Source organism: Xylaria bambusicola, assembly GCF_022495145.1.
Source record: "Xylaria bambusicola strain CBS 139988 unplaced genomic scaffold F5B22scaffold_1, whole genome shotgun sequence".
Taxonomy (NCBI): domain Eukaryota; kingdom Fungi; phylum Ascomycota; class Sordariomycetes; order Xylariales; family Xylariaceae; genus Xylaria; species Xylaria bambusicola.
Window position 1 is genome coordinate 57,241 of NW_025953554.1, and position 16,800 is coordinate 74,040.

General features: G+C 50.2%; 5 protein-coding genes across 5 annotated transcripts; 3 read left to right on the forward strand and 2 right to left on the reverse strand.

Annotated features, from left to right (window-relative positions):
- The first annotated feature begins 797 nt into the window (after positions 1–797).
- F5B22DRAFT_1458 (uncharacterized protein) lies at positions 798–3,624 on the forward strand. Its single transcript, XM_047969080.1, has 4 exons — positions 798–1,414; positions 1,551–2,468; positions 2,531–2,811; positions 2,871–3,624. Exons 1-4 carry the CDS (start codon positions 1,253–1,255, stop codon positions 3,406–3,408), a joined length of 1,899 nt encoding a protein of 632 aa, XP_047836118.1. The 5' UTR covers positions 798–1,252; the 3' UTR covers positions 3,409–3,624.
- Positions 3,625–3,959: 335 nt separating this feature from the next.
- Positions 3,960–5,191, reverse strand: F5B22DRAFT_582072 (manganese superoxide dismutase). The gene is made up of 2 exons (XM_047973275.1): positions 4,979–5,191; positions 3,960–4,884 (listed from the first exon to the last, which is right to left on the reverse strand). Exons 1-2 carry the CDS (start codon positions 5,024–5,026, stop codon positions 4,288–4,290), a joined length of 645 nt encoding a protein of 214 aa, XP_047836119.1. The 5' UTR covers positions 5,027–5,191; the 3' UTR covers positions 3,960–4,287.
- Positions 5,192–5,755: 564 nt separating this feature from the next.
- On the forward strand, positions 5,756–7,190 carry F5B22DRAFT_1062 (uncharacterized protein). Its single transcript, XM_047968710.1, has 3 exons — positions 5,756–6,229; positions 6,299–6,552; positions 6,605–7,190. Exons 1-2 carry the CDS (start codon positions 6,021–6,023, stop codon positions 6,528–6,530), a joined length of 441 nt encoding a protein of 146 aa, XP_047836120.1. The 5' UTR covers positions 5,756–6,020; the 3' UTR covers positions 6,531–6,552; positions 6,605–7,190.
- A 288-nt stretch (positions 7,191–7,478) lies between these two features.
- F5B22DRAFT_640710 (fungal-specific transcription factor domain-containing protein) lies at positions 7,479–10,296 on the reverse strand (the record flags this gene model as incomplete). The annotated part of the gene is made up of 9 exons (XM_047977881.1): positions 7,479–7,573; positions 7,631–7,743; positions 7,802–8,680; positions 8,734–8,781; positions 8,832–9,029; positions 9,083–9,370; positions 9,439–9,676; positions 9,736–9,981; positions 10,203–10,296. 9 exons carry the CDS (start codon positions 10,294–10,296, stop codon positions 7,479–7,481), a joined length of 2,199 nt encoding a protein of 732 aa, XP_047836121.1.
- A 1,690-nt stretch (positions 10,297–11,986) lies between these two features.
- On the forward strand, positions 11,987–16,780 carry F5B22DRAFT_1597 (uncharacterized protein). The gene is made up of 3 exons (XM_047969231.1): positions 11,987–13,562; positions 13,613–14,407; positions 14,459–16,780. The coding sequence occupies exons 1-3, from the start codon at positions 12,431–12,433 to the stop codon at positions 16,588–16,590; spliced, it is 4,059 nt and encodes a 1,352-aa protein (XP_047836122.1). The 5' UTR covers positions 11,987–12,430; the 3' UTR covers positions 16,591–16,780.
- Positions 16,781–16,800: the final 20 nt, after the last annotated feature.

Here is a 16,800-nt window from a genome sequence, read left to right on the forward strand (position 1 = left end):
TGGGCAATGCGTGGCGTGTCCAATGAGTCTGGCGAGAGCAATAACTGGCCGAAGAAGTGAGTTGAACCAAAAAAAAAAAAAAAGAGAGACAGTGCTCGCCTGTTATCATCGGAGATTTCCTCGGCTCACAGCGTCGCACTCACTAAGGAAATCTCTCCGATGCCCATCGCCTTCATCCCATCATCACTATAGGTAATCACCATCGCTCTTATTATCTTTCTTCCCTTGGGACGCCATTCCGGCACATCTTCAGCAGACCAGTCTGAAGTGGCTCGACGACGTCATCAGCCTGGCCCCTCATCTCATCTCATCTAATCTCATCTCGCCCTTCCCGTCATCTTTATTTCCCGACACAATACCGGCACATGGAACTGTAGTAGCGCGAGGTACAGATCGTGGATAGATCTTGTATGACTACCACTTCCAAGGTATACCGTAATCCACTTTAAACCGGGATCTAGACAGGGCCTTGTCTGGTTTTTCATTGGCTACCGTTGGCAAAACAAGCACGTTAAACTAACTAGACCGGCGGAGCGCAGACGAGTCTAGTCCTGAGTCGTCTTGGAACATTGGAGTTTTGCTCGAGTCTACTTCGCTGGGCCCCTCGGCATATGGACCGGCGCCACAGAAAATAAAACGTTCGTGTTGACGTTTCTTTAGTCTAGTCTAGGATAGGCACCTAGTTTGTTTCAGCGTTGAGGAGCTTAAGACCAGGCGGGCAGGGCACACGACGAGCTGCCTATGCCTGTCCCGTCAACCTGTTTGCTTCTTGATTCTATACCTACTACCTGTATACGTATCTTCATCTTCTCCTTTTTTTTCTTCTTTCTTGCGTCTTGAGATCATATCCTAGTGTGCCTAGATTAGTCAGTTATTCGCGATCGCTTCCCCGGATTTGTTGCCGTGGACCAGGGTTGAGCTGGGACTGGACTGGACTGGACTGGCCAGGTCTGGGTTTAAACGCTGGAGATTGGAGATAGACTGGGAAGTGCCCGGAAAGTGACTGGGAAGAGACGGGAGGCTCTCACCCCCCTGCCTTCGCAATCTTCAGCCCAAGCCGGATTGAATCTCGCGCGACTGTCGCATCTTTTTTTCCACCGTCTCCCCCAGTCCAACTAATTCCCATCAAGCATTTGTCTTCGATACCCGAGATCACTAAGATCGCGTCCCCATCATACCCGGAACGCCGGGTCGAGCTCATCCCGTCGTCAGACTATATCCATCATCAAAATAGTAGTATAGGTGACGTATCATGGATTCTTACTTGCAGAGTGTGTCGGACCCGTCGTCGCATTCGTCGTCTCCCGAGATGTATGCGCCCGCCGTCCCTCAAACGGCGCCGACCATCTCACCACCGGGAAATCCCGACTCGCGGGGACCTACTCAAACCGTACCAGCAGCTTGTCTAGCTTGTGTAAGTTGAAATCATTCGTGACTTGTTGAAGCTTTTAACTTTTTTTCTTTTCATGCTTTTCTTTTTATAATCTTGTCATGTTTCTTATCCTATTCGCTATGTGCATTGTGCTGACGGGTCGTCTTCATGACCAAAGAGAGGCAAACATCTCAAGTGCGACGGCTCTAATCCATGCTCGCGATGTCTCTCTTCGAGTTCTGAATGTGTCTACATAGCTTCCCGTCGCGGGTACAAGGGGCCGAGGAAGAATTCCACAGCCAACCCGAACAAGCGACATGCTTCAGATTCGCCGCCCTCGGCTGGCTCTGAAAGCTGCCCCATGTTGCTGGGTGCTCAGGTTCGCACAACTGTACCGGCAAGTATGGCAACCTTCACTAGGGCCATGACCATACCAGATGCTCCAGTGTCGCCGTTTGTGGCGCCACCCGTGACCAACAGTCTCCAGGTATTTCGGACTCCATATGCCCAAGATATCAATGGGGTTGTGGCCACCGTCAACAGCCAAGCACCGCAGAGATCGATCCCAGAGCAATGTATCGACGCCTTCTACTTCTACTTTTACCCCGGACACCCTGCTGTTCTGCCCAAGGCACACATTATGAACATGGCCAAGGAAAGGAACATCGAACATCTCCTCGCGGCCATGAGATGGGTGGGGTCCTTGTATCTTCCGATTGGCCCGGCTCGTGCTACCTTCTTCGAGGAGACGATGCGACTCCTGTACGCCCCCGAGACCCCTAAAGATGGCTTCCTAGTGCAGGCTATGATTATCGCAATTATCGGCCTCGACGGTTGTCGCCAGAACGACAAGGCGAGAGATATCCTCTCCGACGCAGAACGAATAGCCATCGAGCTTGGTTTATACACTCGGCCCTACGCCACGACGCACGGGTGCGGAAATCCGAGACTCGAAGAAAGTTGGCGACGGACGTGGTGGGATTTATTCGTCGTAGACGGGATGATTGCCGGTGTCCATAGGCAGACTAACTTTCTCCTATATGATTTCACGGCGGATGTCGGACTTCCATGTGAAGAACATGAGTATCTTTCAGGGGTAAGTGTTTTTTCCCTCATGACGGGCAAGCCAGAGCTGATTCTCACCTTTTCTCTTTGCAGAAAATCCCCCGTCCCATGTATCTGGAAGACTTTGACGACCAGCTCTTCTCAGGTGAAGACCGAGAGTTCTCGTCTTTTGCGTATCGTGTTGCCTCTATTCGCAATCTGGGCCGTATGATGCGTTTACCAGGCAGTGGCTTCTCACCCGAGGAAAGCGTCGACAGAATCGAATCTCTTCTGTCGAACTGGAGACTCCATCTACCCAAGTCGAAGCGAGACTGTCTGAATAAAGACGGACAGCTCGACGAGATGATGTTCCAGGCATTTATGATCAATCATGCGTGAGTTTGACCGATACTTCGCAAAATGTTCAACGTGACCAACTGACGCAATCCAAAAGCTGCACCATCATCCTCCACCAGCCCCTCTCGCAGCTAGACTCCTCACCAACCCGCGACGTAACAGCCTGCGCGCCTCACCGCGCAGTGCAAAGCGGGGATAACTTCAACCTGCACACGCGGCACATCATCAGCGCAGCATGTTCCATCAGCAAAATGGTAACGTACAACGTGCCGATCACCAGCCACACGCACTTCTTCACCTGCGTCTTGACGCTATCGTCGATCGTGCATTTGAGCAAATGGGCCGCGGTCTACTTCATCCAAGACGAGGAAGACCTACGACAACAGATCCGGCTGAACATCGGGGCGCTGAATAAGCTGAGCAGCGTGTGGCGCGCGGCGGAGACAGCAGGTGGACAAGTAAAGGGGGTGGCGCAGGAAATTTACCGCTCGCGCAAGGCGCAGCAGAACAATCCTCAGTTTTGGGAGGGCCTTACGCACGAGCAGATCCGGAGTACCATGTCTGTTGACGAGGGGATCATGTCTGAGATCAATCTTTTGCCGTCGGCGCCTGAGCAGGTGATGCCCCCTCCGTAGTCGAGATTTAATCATCCGACTGAGCAAACGACAACATGCGAAGCAATGATCTGTGGCCATCGCACTCTCCACATACCACTCATTCAACAGCATCGCGTATCACTTCGATGTATCATCAAACAAGCAAAAAAGGGGTTTCCCTCCAGGCAAGGCAGGAAACGGGAAATCCCACTCGGGAGGAAGGAGTCAGGCTATTCATTTTCCTCATCTCTCTCCCTCTCCCCTTTTCCAATCTAACCCAATCAATCTAAAGGATCTTAAAAAAATTTTAAGAAAAAAAAGAGACATAAGAAAATCGGACTCTCAGCGTTGTCGACATAGATGCATGGACTGGACTGGCCTGGAATCGCGTTTGATATTATAAGGAGGAAAATCCATGTCGCTCTCTCTCTCTCTCTCAGGGCCCAATTAGCGGGCGGGCGGTACTCGTCTCTAGCAGAAAAAAGGACGATCTGCCCGGGTTAATAAACGAGAGCACATTTGGAGAGTGGTGCTTACGTAGCAGCGAATGACTTGACGTCGCCATATATTACTAATGATAAGAGAATAGACTTCTTTTGAAACTGGCCATGTTTCTCCCATTTGTGACACTTCGATCGATCTCGCGGGCGTATTAGACATCTAATGGTTATAAGAAGCAATTCATCGCTGTTTTTCCAGTTCTCACAGTCTCACACATTTAGTCTTGGCCTGCCATTTCTTTTCAACACGAGATAATCATTTCCTTTTGAGAGTAACACCAATACCCCTGTTACCCGTGGTCCTAAACTAATTTCACTGCATGACAATCTTCATTCTGCCATAGCCTCGCCATGCCGTCCTGCTAGTAGTACCTACTTGATAAAACCCCCCAACTAACGTGCTCCAAAAGCTCCTTTATTAAATATTCGCCTTAAGCACCTTGAAAGCATCCTCCCGACTCTCCGTGAACCTTGCCTCCGCCGTCTTCCAATTAATGACCTTCCAGATATTCTCCACGTACGCCGCCTTGCCATTCAGATACTGTAAATAATACGCATGCTCCCACATATCGACGCCAATGAGCGGGGTATCCCCCTGGACAACAGCCTCCTGGTTCGCGAGAGTCACGATACGCAACTGGTTCGTCCCGGGCTCCTTCACCAACCAACCCCATCCACTCCCCTGGATACCCAGCAGAGCCGTGCCAAAGGTGGACTTGAACTGGTCTAGGCTGCCCCAGGTGTTATTGATCGCAGCCAGGAGCTTCGGTGCTGCCGAGGGCTGTGCGTTGGGGGACGACGCGGGGGACAGACCCTCCCAGAATAGAGAGTGGTTGATGTGGCCGCCGCCGTTGAAGCGGATGGCGGAGAACTGGGCAGCTGCGTCGTGAAACTTGCCTGCGGCGGTTGCGGCTGCGGAGGCCTCGAGTGCCTTGTTCAAGTTGGTGACGTACGTCTGGTGGTGCTTGTCGTGATGAAGCTCCATGATCTGCTTGGAGATGCTTGGCTCGAGGGCCTGTCAAACAATACGTTACTACGTGTTACTATATGTATTCAAACTTACGACCTCTTCTCACGAGAGAGTAAAATGGAGGGCAGACATTACTTACATCGTAAGGGTAGGGTAGCGGAGGAAGCTTGTAGGTTGTTGCGACCATTGTGGAAGTCTGGCGTGATTCAACTCTTTTCTCTCTGTTCTTGTCTTTCGTCTAGCCTACGAGTCTGACTTATTTGAGTCTGTATCAGCGTGGTGAAGCAGGTTTCGTGGTGTGGGATTGAAGAGAGATGATGGGAGGTAGGAAATGAGAGAAGAGGGGACAGCACCGACCTGTTGTGTCATTAAACAGTCTCCCAAGTTTCTCCCCTCAAACAAATGACTGGCCCAAAGTTTCTTCCTTCCCCTCTTCGCCGGACTAAGCAGTTTCCCAAGGGGTTCTCAGCAGCGGCAGAGGCGCGCGTACCGGACCGTGCCTATCGCAAACACCGGCTACATCCGGCCGCCCGCAAGGTCCTCAGAGTTACGTCAACTGAAATGACGGTATTCGCCCCCTCGGGCTCTGTCATATCTTGTCACATCATGTCATGTCGCTCTCTGGACCCTGCCTTCTCATTAGCTGTGTAGCGTGGGGAGAGCAGCACTGTTGTGGTTTGTGGTGTTTCTTTGTGTGGGCCTCGATCGCGCAACAAGCGCAAACTTGCTCAAAAACCGCCTCGGAACCTCTCAAGAGCCTCTAATCTGCTCTTCGCTTTAGGTACTCGAATATGCATTGTCAGTGCCTATTGTCTTCCAGACGGGCCATGGATGCGAAACAATTGACTCGTTTCTTTCTTGGCTTCGATGTATAGGTGTATGGGTGTCCCAGGATAGGTAGCATAGAAGAACAAACGGGCTGCTCTTACTTAGGACCTTGATGGACACTGCAGAATACCAATGACACCACGCCAGTGAATGACAGAAACCGCGTCGTGGTTTTCTTGTTTCCTCTTTCTTGCCAGTCCAACTTGCGAGTTCCAGCACGAATTGCTCCTGTAAACAGCTTCGACTTAGTTTCCGTGGTCTACTTCTCGCCGAAGCCATCACCATTTCAGTGATGCTGAAAAAAAGCACCAACATCTGTCAACAATCAGAAAACTGCATATAAAACCTCTACCATGTGCGGAGACCATCACTCCAGGGACGTCGCGGGCGGCGCTTTGGCAGTAATGAGTCCGTCACCCTTCACAACCACTGCCTCCATACCAATGGCCGGCCGCCTCGTCTTCTACAACAGAACAGCCGAGAATCCAATCGCTACGCATGCCATGCTCACAGTCGACTCATCTCGGCCCAGTACCAAGGAATCCTTCCTAGTGAGAATACAGTAAGATCACACCAATCATCTGATCTGGAGCGATCACATTGAACCCCGCTTGTTAATCATGCCTTGTAGTGAGACCGGGGATTTGACAAAACCCGCGTCGACAAGTCCTTCATGGGCATCATTCACATTGCAGCCCGTCATTGGAGAGAGCACGATCGACGATAGAACGCATGCGGGGTTAGAATTAGGCCAGCCCTTCAAGATAGAGGTTGGGAGTGATGGTATCATTGGGCGCAGAGTATCAGTCTGGACGCAGAAAGGCGTGGGTCCCATCGCAGAAGGCATCGTTGGATACAACTAATGAAGCGACCATGTTAAATGAGGTTCGTGGAGGGATAACTAATGGTATTGAGCGTGTTAATTGATGTTTAAAAGGGAGGGACGTCACGCCCGCTCACTGGTGTGCTCCCCTGCACTCAATTCCAGAGTTGGCATACTCCCTCCTTAGGCACCCTTTCAAGAAAACCTCTTCCATTTATCATCTTCACGGACAGAGAGTCAGATGTGTGTGAGCACTCCATGTTTGGTCTATGGAGCAGGTGGTGCAACCTCGCACAGTTGAAACACGGACAACAGCTATATACCTACTATGTAAACATACGACCCGCTGCTTTATTCAAGGTTGAATAAATTAACTCCGACAACAATTCGCTTGACAGCAATCAGAGTCCATGCTGGCGAGAGCTCCGACTCGGAAGACTAGCATTAGATAGTAGAAATTGATAGAGAGAGTTCGCCCCCGAATACCTCACGCCCCTCGTTATTGGCAGACATCTAGATTAAAACATCCCTTGCAGCACTGCGTGATTGGACCTCACGCGACTATAGATATCGAAATAAGCACATTGTCTACAAACCCAAGGAAAGGAGACAAGTCACATGTTCCTCGCTAAGCACACCTGACACAGTCCAGGTTTTCCGCGAAGCTTCCTAACCCCCTCCACACATACGACAAGGCTGAACGCTAAGGCATATAGCTGGGTATTACTTTATCCAAGATAGTCAGTCATGTAATCGAACAATAACAACGACAACCACGCTAAAGAATCTACAATACCTAAATCATCAGAATAATCACATCATAAAGCCCTACTATCCTTACACTTGACATCAATCGCCGTTTTTCCCTCCCTCACTCCCTAACTGAACGGCGTAATACCCACCAACCAGTGTTATCCCCACTCCCAGCCAGAGCGCAAATAGTATGCATTCCTTAGTTCATTCACTCGTTATGGGAAGGTTGTTTGCTTCAGAAATAATACTGTTGCCCCGACTGCCCAGGAGCTGCACGGGGTAGAAAATCGAAATTCATATCCGCGACATTGTAAAAGGGGTCAGGTGATTCTGCGACTGTCATCAACAAATGCTGCGGGGTAACGGAGGCGAAAGAGAGCAACTCACCCCAAAAGATGGAGTCATACAGCTCCATTGGGGCGAGCGTCGATGGGTCGATCTGGCTCAGGTCCGGTAGACCAACGGGCGTAGCCATCGTTGTTGGCTGGTACGGGATCGGACTTGGCGATAAAATTAGCCAAGGATCATGCTGAGACCCATTAACACATGATGACTTACTTTGGATATTCTTGGATAGGATTGCTGTTTTGTAACTCCGTCATAGCTAATGCAGCATCTTGATGCCTATCATATCCAGGTTGTGGACGGGCCTGGGTGTTATTCACCATCTGGGAATTCTGTGAATTGGTGAAATTAACTGGCGTGCGCGTTCCTGATGCGCTCTCGCTCTTGATTCCAGTCAAGCCATGAAGGGTACCATAATCGTATATGTTTCTCAGCGCGGCCAAGGCTCTCGAAAGCGGCCCTGAAAGTTCAATGTCTTTGTCCGTCTTTCGGATATGCTCGGGTGAAGGGCTGTCTTGTTCCTTTGCGGTTGCTGCAGACAGAGCTGCTATCAAGTCGCCATGTAGCTGTCTAATCTCACGGTCTTGTTTAGTTTCGTTTAGAATCCCAAGAAGAACAGCTGACGACAGGCCGTGGTAAGTGAATGCCCAGCTGCGAGTCGGGATGAAGGACAGTTGGTGCATGGCTAGAAACATGCGCACTGTTTCTGTAAGATTCGCTTTACACTTGTCCGATAACGTCTTTTGCTCTTCAGCGCTTAGCCTGGTACAATCCCGACGAAGTGCAGGTCGACAGCACACTGAGACGACGAAAGAAGTGTGAAGACGAGTGGCATAATGTTGTAGTTTGTCAAGAACACTCTTGCAGGCCTCCTTACTCCGAAGCTGGGGGTATACCATATTACGAAGGCTTTCAACGGCTTCGCAACTGTTGATGATCGATTGATACGTGTAATCAGCTATGGCATCGGGGTTGAGACATTTAGAAATGAGTTCACACAGATGGTACATCATTTCGAGATACGACAGGCCTTCGACTGCGGCATTGGGTGAGATGGGAATCGGACAGCATGGTATGTTTGTCATATTGGGACTAAACCATCATAATGAGTCTCGGATCAATTGGATCTTCTGGAGAGCACTTACCGATCAAAGGACAGTGATGTCAAAGTATCATGCCATTGGCAAGTCCACCTAGAGCACTGTCAGGTCGATAATATGGGTAGATGGTCATATGGTCTTACCACAGCTTGCGGCGAACAAAGGATTTGAGAGCCGTCTCATTCTGAGCGGTATCATCTTGTGTTATGGTCCTGTGAAGGCCAAGAGATTGCGCCAGGCGACACGTCATTCCAATTATGGCCCACGAAGCCTCAGCTTTCATGTCATTGAGAAGTACAAAGCCCGTAAGGAGCAATGCCTGTATAGAGTCGAAATTCGGCCTGGGGACATGGGATTAGAGTTGTAGTCTAATGAGTGAAAGGCAAGGGCTCACCTCAGAAGAAAGTTCCCTATCCTTAGAAAATGAAATGATATCTGAACGTATTTCTGCGAGTCGCGTGTCCTTATATGGTAAGGCGAATCGCGATATTGAGATCCGACGGCCATTACAGCGAAAAGAATGGCTAGCCATGAGGCCGAAACAGGTCGACCAGGTTTGTTCGTGTCCTTGGCACTCTTGGCTCTCTCCTCAAGATAGATGATGATACGTGATTCGAGGTCGTCAATGTCCGCGACGAAGCCCCAGAACGGGTGCGCGATTTCCTTGTACGCATTGAACAAACTATCACCACCACATCAGCTTGTGCGAAACGACTGGGGAATGTGGTGAGCTAGGAGATGAGCACATACATCATGACCTCCCGATCAGGTGGAAGTTCGGAGAATATGTCTTGCGTCATCATATCAAGATGCTTGGCGGACATGAGAGGAAAAGGGGCAGACGTGTCAAGCCCAAAGATTGGGCGCATGTCTCGACGAATATCGATGCCGTCCTTGGTGTCTATCGGTGATGGCTGATCCCGTAACAAAGCCGGGATGCTGTTCTGACCGACATAACGGTGCAATTCACCACTGGATTCGGTTTGGTCTTGGAGAAGGAAAGCTAGTTAGATAAAAGGAGGCATATATAATCAGTTGATTCCATACCAATTGCTTGTCGCCAGCCGTCAGGCTGGTGATCCCCTTCATGGGCATGGTCGGCATTGGCATCGGGAGAATGGGCTCGCTTTCTGCCCAAAGCAGCGCCCGAGGAGATGGAGGTCTGCTTAGAGGCACTCGAGCGGTTTGGCTTATAATTGCATAATTGCGGGTGCTCTCTCTTGATGCAGTTCTCGCAAGGTAGATCGTTGGTGCATCTCACCTTGCGCTGCCGACACGGCCAACAGGCAGTCCCTTGTAAACTTTGTAAGCTATGTGGAGGCGATGACATTCGACAAAAGGAGAGCAAAAACTACATGGCAAACCCTGACACCACTCAAATGTCGCACCAAAGCCGCAGCATCACTTCATAAACAGCCAGGCTAGACAACGAAGCGATACGGCGAAGCTAAATCACGGGGCTAACTCGGTATGGTCGAGAGGTAAGGAACGGTGGTGGGGATTGGTTCACGTACCATATCTCACCTTGCGATGAGAATGAATTATATGACTAGCCTGCTCGGGCGTGAGGTCCTCAACAGGGACTTGGTTAATGTCCTGTTCCGACATTGCTGGTAGCAACAAGACAAGGCCCAGCCCCCCGCCTTGGGCTCATGGACCTGGGCGTCGAAGCTTGGCACGGGTGAGGAGGCCTGGGGAGCAGCGTCAGGGCGGGCCGGGCCGAGACAGCAGCAACAAAGCCCAGAGGCAAGGCGGAAAGGGACCTGGCGAGCCTGGGTGGACGCTACACAAGACAGCAAGGACGGTCGGTTGACGGCAAAAGCGGGCTGTGGTGAATGTCTGAATGCCGAAGCGCCGAAGGGTCCTGACGATTGGGAGGTAGGTAGGTATGCTATCCACCGGACTAGGTACGGCGCAAGTAGCTAAGGCTTGATTGACCTGACGGGAACCTGACCTACGGGTCGGTCGGTCGGTTGGTTGCACGCGTGGCAGAGGTGATGGGGATCCTGCTGGATAAGGACTCTGATAAGGGACTATAAGGCTGAGAACCAACGGTGCGTGTGTCTTGGCGCATGAAGGGGACTGGCGGAACCAGGACAGAAGCCGGCGAGGGCAGATCGAGCTTCTCGTGGAGAGAGACGAAGATCCCGAGAGGGCCGAAGTGCGAGAAGGGGTGGAAGTTCTCTTAAGCCATCATGAAGCATTATGAATGGTAGTGGGAGCCATCTGGTACTTAGTCAGACCACGAACAGACACGAAGAAGCCGGGGGAGGGCAGAGTGGCCCGCCGATTCTCCAATCCGAGATAGGTAATTGGATAGATATTAGAAGGGGAGGAGGCGAGGGTTCGAGTTTCTACATGTACATGGAGTGAGGGGTTTGTGAGGGGGGCGGCTGTGACGGATGTGATGGTTGTGATAGGTAGCCGTGATAGCTGCGATAGCAGTAACTCTAAAGGCTAGAAGGGGCTAGAAAGGGCTTGGGATTCAGCATGCGGATAGGGGACTTTACAGGCTGCCTACAGCATGCAGGTGGGGATCTGGGGTTCTAAGATAGCATCCCCAACGCCATTAGGTACCTACCTACCTAACCTACCTACCTACCTACTTGAGTATGTACTTACTTATTTCTACATATGTCCCTGAATCAGCTAATGCAGGTAGATGGGGGACTTGACGAGGGGAAAGCAGATGTGGAAAAACAGTAACTACATGCAGATAGGTAAGGTACTTAAGGGAGAGACTAAGGGAGAGAGTTCATGGTTGCTCGTACATACCTACATATATGTACCCAGGTTAACCTACCTTAATTCAACATGCAATTCTTACTATTTGATACCTAGGTTAACTATGTAAGTAGTTAGTTAATAGGTAGGTACTTAATAGGTAGTTGATAGGTACTTAGTTGATAGGTAAGTAGGTAGGTAGAGTTATCGTGAACTGTGTGATCTATCACAAATTCGGCTGAGGGGACCAAACAGGCGACGGGTAACACAGCGTCCCTGCCCTTCAGCCCGTTACAGCTCAGGCATTCTTCACTGTCTGTTTTGTGTTAGGCAAACCCATGAGGGTCCTCTGCCAACCCGGGTTCCCCCTCCAACTCCCTTTCCTCCCGCCCCTTCCATGTTGGTGGTAGTATTCACTGCCTAGGTTAGATATATCCAGGACTACAACCCAACCGTGGACATCAACCAATATCATCCAAGTCCTTCATCCTCACTACGCTTCATATGGCCCTCTTCACTTAGCTATTACTCACTCACTCACTCACTCACTCACTCTCTCACTCACTCATTCGCCACGATCCGGCCTGCTACCTGTAATCGTGCTAGATACGACGCACTTATCTGCTTACCTAGTCCACACGTCCCAAACACTACTGCTCGCTGCTTAACTGGTCGACTGCCTTTACTTGACTCAAACTCTGCCAACTACATAGTACTACTAGCTAGCTAGCTAACTAGCCGACTTCGACAGCCAACCTAACGGGAATAGGGCGTGCCACTGGAGCTGCCTCCCCGGTTATTTCTGTAGTCACCCGCAGACGGCAGATCTGCATCATTCCAAGCCAGCCACTGCTCCGACCATTCATTGGTGGCCACTGTCACTCGGGCCCGGCCCGGGTCTATATGGAGCCTTTGCCTGTGTGGTGCGTCTACTGTATGTGCGCGAGTGCGGTGTGTGCTGTGCGTGGACAAGCCTTGGAAAGCCCTTGGATCCCTTGGATAGCCCTCGGACTGAGGCATGGACCCGAATCGCCGCCATGGGTCTAGGCGTGTCGAAAGCCCCGATTTGGCTGCAGACCTGCCAGACAAGCCCAAGGATGATGGCTGTTTCGTCATCTGGTTCCTGGAATTCTCCAATGCTTACAATCTAAACTTACGTAGGCCTGATTCTGGCTTCTTATCAAACGAACCTTCAACCTCATCCTATTACGACGATTCGCATTTCTACGAGCGTTTGCAGTGCCAGTATGAGCAAGGCAATGCCAGAGCTATCCTGAACGCATTCGCGAAAGCCGCTCGTGCGGTACATTCGCAATGGGTGAGGAAGCCGAGGGGGGAAAGGGACGTCACCCCTTCCTCAGGTCACCTGCCCCGCGCGTCCAACGAGACTGAACGTCTCAGCTTACTGGAAAAACTGGAAAACATTCTTGATCTCCTCGAGAGTATGTATGAACCCCGCGAACAACGTTCGAAACGCCCACCGGCTGGCAGAACTAGAACTTCTCCATCCCCAAAGCGTTCTCGAGGCGTTATCGACATCCAGAGACCTCCAAGCGTTGTCTCACGCCTGGATGTTAGCGAAGTCAGGTCTTCTTCCACCATTCCTGAATCACCCGTGTTGTCTGTGGCCCGAGATCTACAGCCTAGCCCGCAGCAGCATGTATATGGCTTCCCCACCTCGTCTAATACAAGCAAGTCATCCCTCGTATCCAAGGTGTTTACCGACACCGAGGAACAGGTATTCCCAGCATCCCAGGAGAGCGAAGTCACCAATGTCGCAGAGAGTTCGGGGCCAAGGCTGAAGCGGCCGCCTTCGTCTTTGGTAGATTCCCTTGCTCCTTCAACAAGTACGGAACGTCTCCTTGCATCCTCATTTGATGAATATACTGCTCGTGAACGGGCTGCTAAAGAACTACCCACACAAGTCGTGGGCCTGAACCGCCCACAGTCACATGATAGCCTCAAACACTTGACCATTGACCACCATGATCATCCTATTCCTTCTATGGAGGATGATGCTTCGCATGATTATCCATTTGATACACCCAACAAGCCAATTCTTTCCCAAGAGCAACCTCCGGAGGTCCGCAGCACTACTACTACCAAACCCCCCGCCAAGAGCTTCCAGCAACGACTCGAGGATGTGTGGCGTAAGTGCACACACCAATTTTACTTATTATAACTAATCATGTTTAATCAGCTATCTTTCCCGCCCACCTGCATCATATACCCTTAGCTGTGCGTTGGGAAGTAATGCGCGTAGCCTTATATTGCGGCGTTCCTATGGAAAAGCTGGATTTCGAATACGAACCCAGCATGAATGATCAGAACAACCTGTGGGCAAGGCTCCATCATCTTCAGGCGTTGGAGGGCAAGAATTTTCCAGAGAGGTCAAGACTAGAGGCTTGGAACGCAGCGATAAACGACCACTTTTGCTCGACCGATCAAGTTGTAGTTCTTACAGCATCGCTGACCCTCAATGAAAAGAAAGTTGGGCCACTGTTCAAACTCAACCTCCAGCCCCTTAGGTTAGATCTTCCACACAGACTTAATCGCCGCTTTGGGTCTGACCGTTTCCTTGAAATTATTATGCCCTCGCCACACGAAAAAAAAACAAAAGATATCAGCAAAAGTAACAGGCTTGCCATCATAGACGCCGTTCATGTCTGGTTGGCTGAAAGTTGTCATTTCATACTTGGCCGATCATGGAGGGCATTTAACACGAAACAAGCTACCGCGAAGAAGGTCCAAAGTGATGATATTCTCAGACCTGAAACAAAAACAATAATGCAAGAAAGAATATACTTGTTCGCCGAAGATGGCAACGACTTTCTTCGTGCAGATGCGACACAAATCGTGTCCCCTAAGTTTGAGCCAAGCAACGGGCATACAAAAATGAAGCGGGAACATCTACTCGACTGGCTTTTGCAGATTCAAAGAAGCCAGAAAAATCAGAATCAATCGATCTACAAACTATTCTCGAGGATCGCGCTAGGTATGACTGATTATTTCTATAGCACTGATTGTCTTGACTAATAACCCCCAGGACTTAGTCGGACCCGTCCGACCGTGATACTCCAGACCAATCAGATCCGCCATCGTGATGAAGACATCTTATCGCCGGAAGGTAAAGTCATGAACGATGGCATAGGTCGCATGTCAACGGCCCTCGTGAAAAAGATCCGGGATATGATGGGTCTTAGTGAATTACCAGCTGGGTACCAAGGTCGTTTCGGTAGTGCAAAGGGATTTTGGATCCGAGACACCGAAGATCCTAGCGACGACATCTGGATTGAGACTTTCCCTTCTCAAAGAAAATGGGATTGTGATTATGAAGAGGAGGACCATCGGACTTTTGAAGTTCGCAACAATCCAGGAGAGCTTAGATCCGCGGCCTTGAATCTCCAACTACTACCGATTCTTGAAGACAGAGCTATCGCCGCATCCGGCATGAAGAGGGTAGTTGGAAAATTTATGAAGGAGAGCCTTGAGATGGAAATGGAATCGCAGAAGCAAGCGATGCAAGACCCTGCCCATTTCCGAGTGTGGGTTCACGAGAACACCGCTCCGCAACGCCGCCAGGAGCGGGTCAGACTTGGCCATGTGCCATGGGTGGCTGGCCTTCCTACCAGTAGAGAAGACCAAATGGAACTTCTCTTATCACAAGGCTTCGATCCGACCAAACTCGAGTTCTTGCGTGAGATTTCGTATAAAATACGCAAACAAAAGTGTGACGAACTCCAGACTAAGCTCAATGTTAAGGTTGGACGATCTACATACGCTTATATGGTCATAGACTTTCAGGGCATCCTGGAAGAAGATGAGGTGCACCTAGGCTTTTCATCTAAGTTCACTGACGAACAGTCCGGTTTCTCGGAGACCTTTTTACACGGCATGGACGTACTAGTTGCACGTATACCGGCGCATTATCCAAGCGATATACAGCGAGTCAAGGCAGTGTTCAAACCAGAGCTTGGTTCTCTAAAAGACGTCATCATTTTCCCGTCCAAGGGAAACATCCCATTAGCCGACAAGCTTTCAGGAGGTGACTATGATGGTGATATCGCCTGGGTCTGTTGGGAGCCTAATATCGTAAACAACTTTGTAAACGCACCGCCTCCCGACGTGCCAGATCTTTTTCAGCAAAATGTATTGACGAAAAAGAAAGACACCTACAGATCACTCGCTGAATCGTGTGAGTCGGTAGATGAAGCCACGACGAGATTCCTCGACGAAGCGTTTCGTTTCAACATGGAGCCGAACCTCCTCGGCACTTGTACCAACTATAAGGAGAAGCTGTGCTACTCAAGAAACTCTGTTAGTGATGAACATGCTATATTCTTGAGCACCCTTATCAGCAACCTAGTCGATCGAGCGAAACAGGGCATTGTTTTCACAGACCAGGATTGGCATCAACAACGACAATTCCTCAACTCCACGCAAGCAGATGCGAAACTGGCCAAACAGCGCTTGGACCCACCAATGCCTGTGTACAAGAAGGATAATTATCCCGGTGATTCACCAAGCCACATCATCGACTATTTGAAGTTCAAGGTAGGCAAGCCGACGGTCGAGCGAGAGATGGAGAACTTCGATCGATGTCTCAGGGGCGCCCAAAAGTATGACGTGGACCTGGTCAAGTATTTCGAATCCTTCGAGAGACTCAAGCGACCCTCCAAGGAATCTACCTGGAACAAGGTTCTCGAAAAACTTCAACAGGATATCCACGATGTAGCCCAGTATTGGAAAGATTTTCCTACCGCAGAGAAATTTGATGCTAAACTCACCAATACATACGAGAAATGGCAAGCAATCGAGCCTGAAGCCAATACCAGATCGATACGGGCCTTCTTCGACAATGGTCTTGCAGGCGTTGGCTTATCCGGGTTCGACCTTTTAAAGGCGTCATACTGCTTCAAACTATATTATAGTCGAGGGACCTTTGTGTGGTTCATGGCTGGCTATCAGCTAGGCTATCTAAAATGCGTTGAAGTCAGTCAGGGGATAAGTGCGCGGCCGGTGCTTGTGACGCCGCAGATGTATGCTGGGGTACGGCCTGACGCCAAATTCGTGCGTGCTGTATCCGCGTTGAACGATGGGCGCCGGTATGAGCAGCCCAGTGAAGAGCGCTCTGTCATCGAAGATCTCAGTGATGAAGATGACTTGTTTGGGGCATAACAGCCCTCGGAGCTTATAGGTGATTCATAATGACTTCTCGATGTCGCGTGGGATATTCGAAGAGACTTTATCAAATAGGTGGTGCGCTCTACTTGGAGCCACATGGATAAGTAGTTTACAGCGATGTTCAAACAGCGGGAGCGCTAGACTATCATGTTCAGCTATACAGCCTTTCGAATAGCTCTGCTTCGTGGCAAGGTTGACATGATA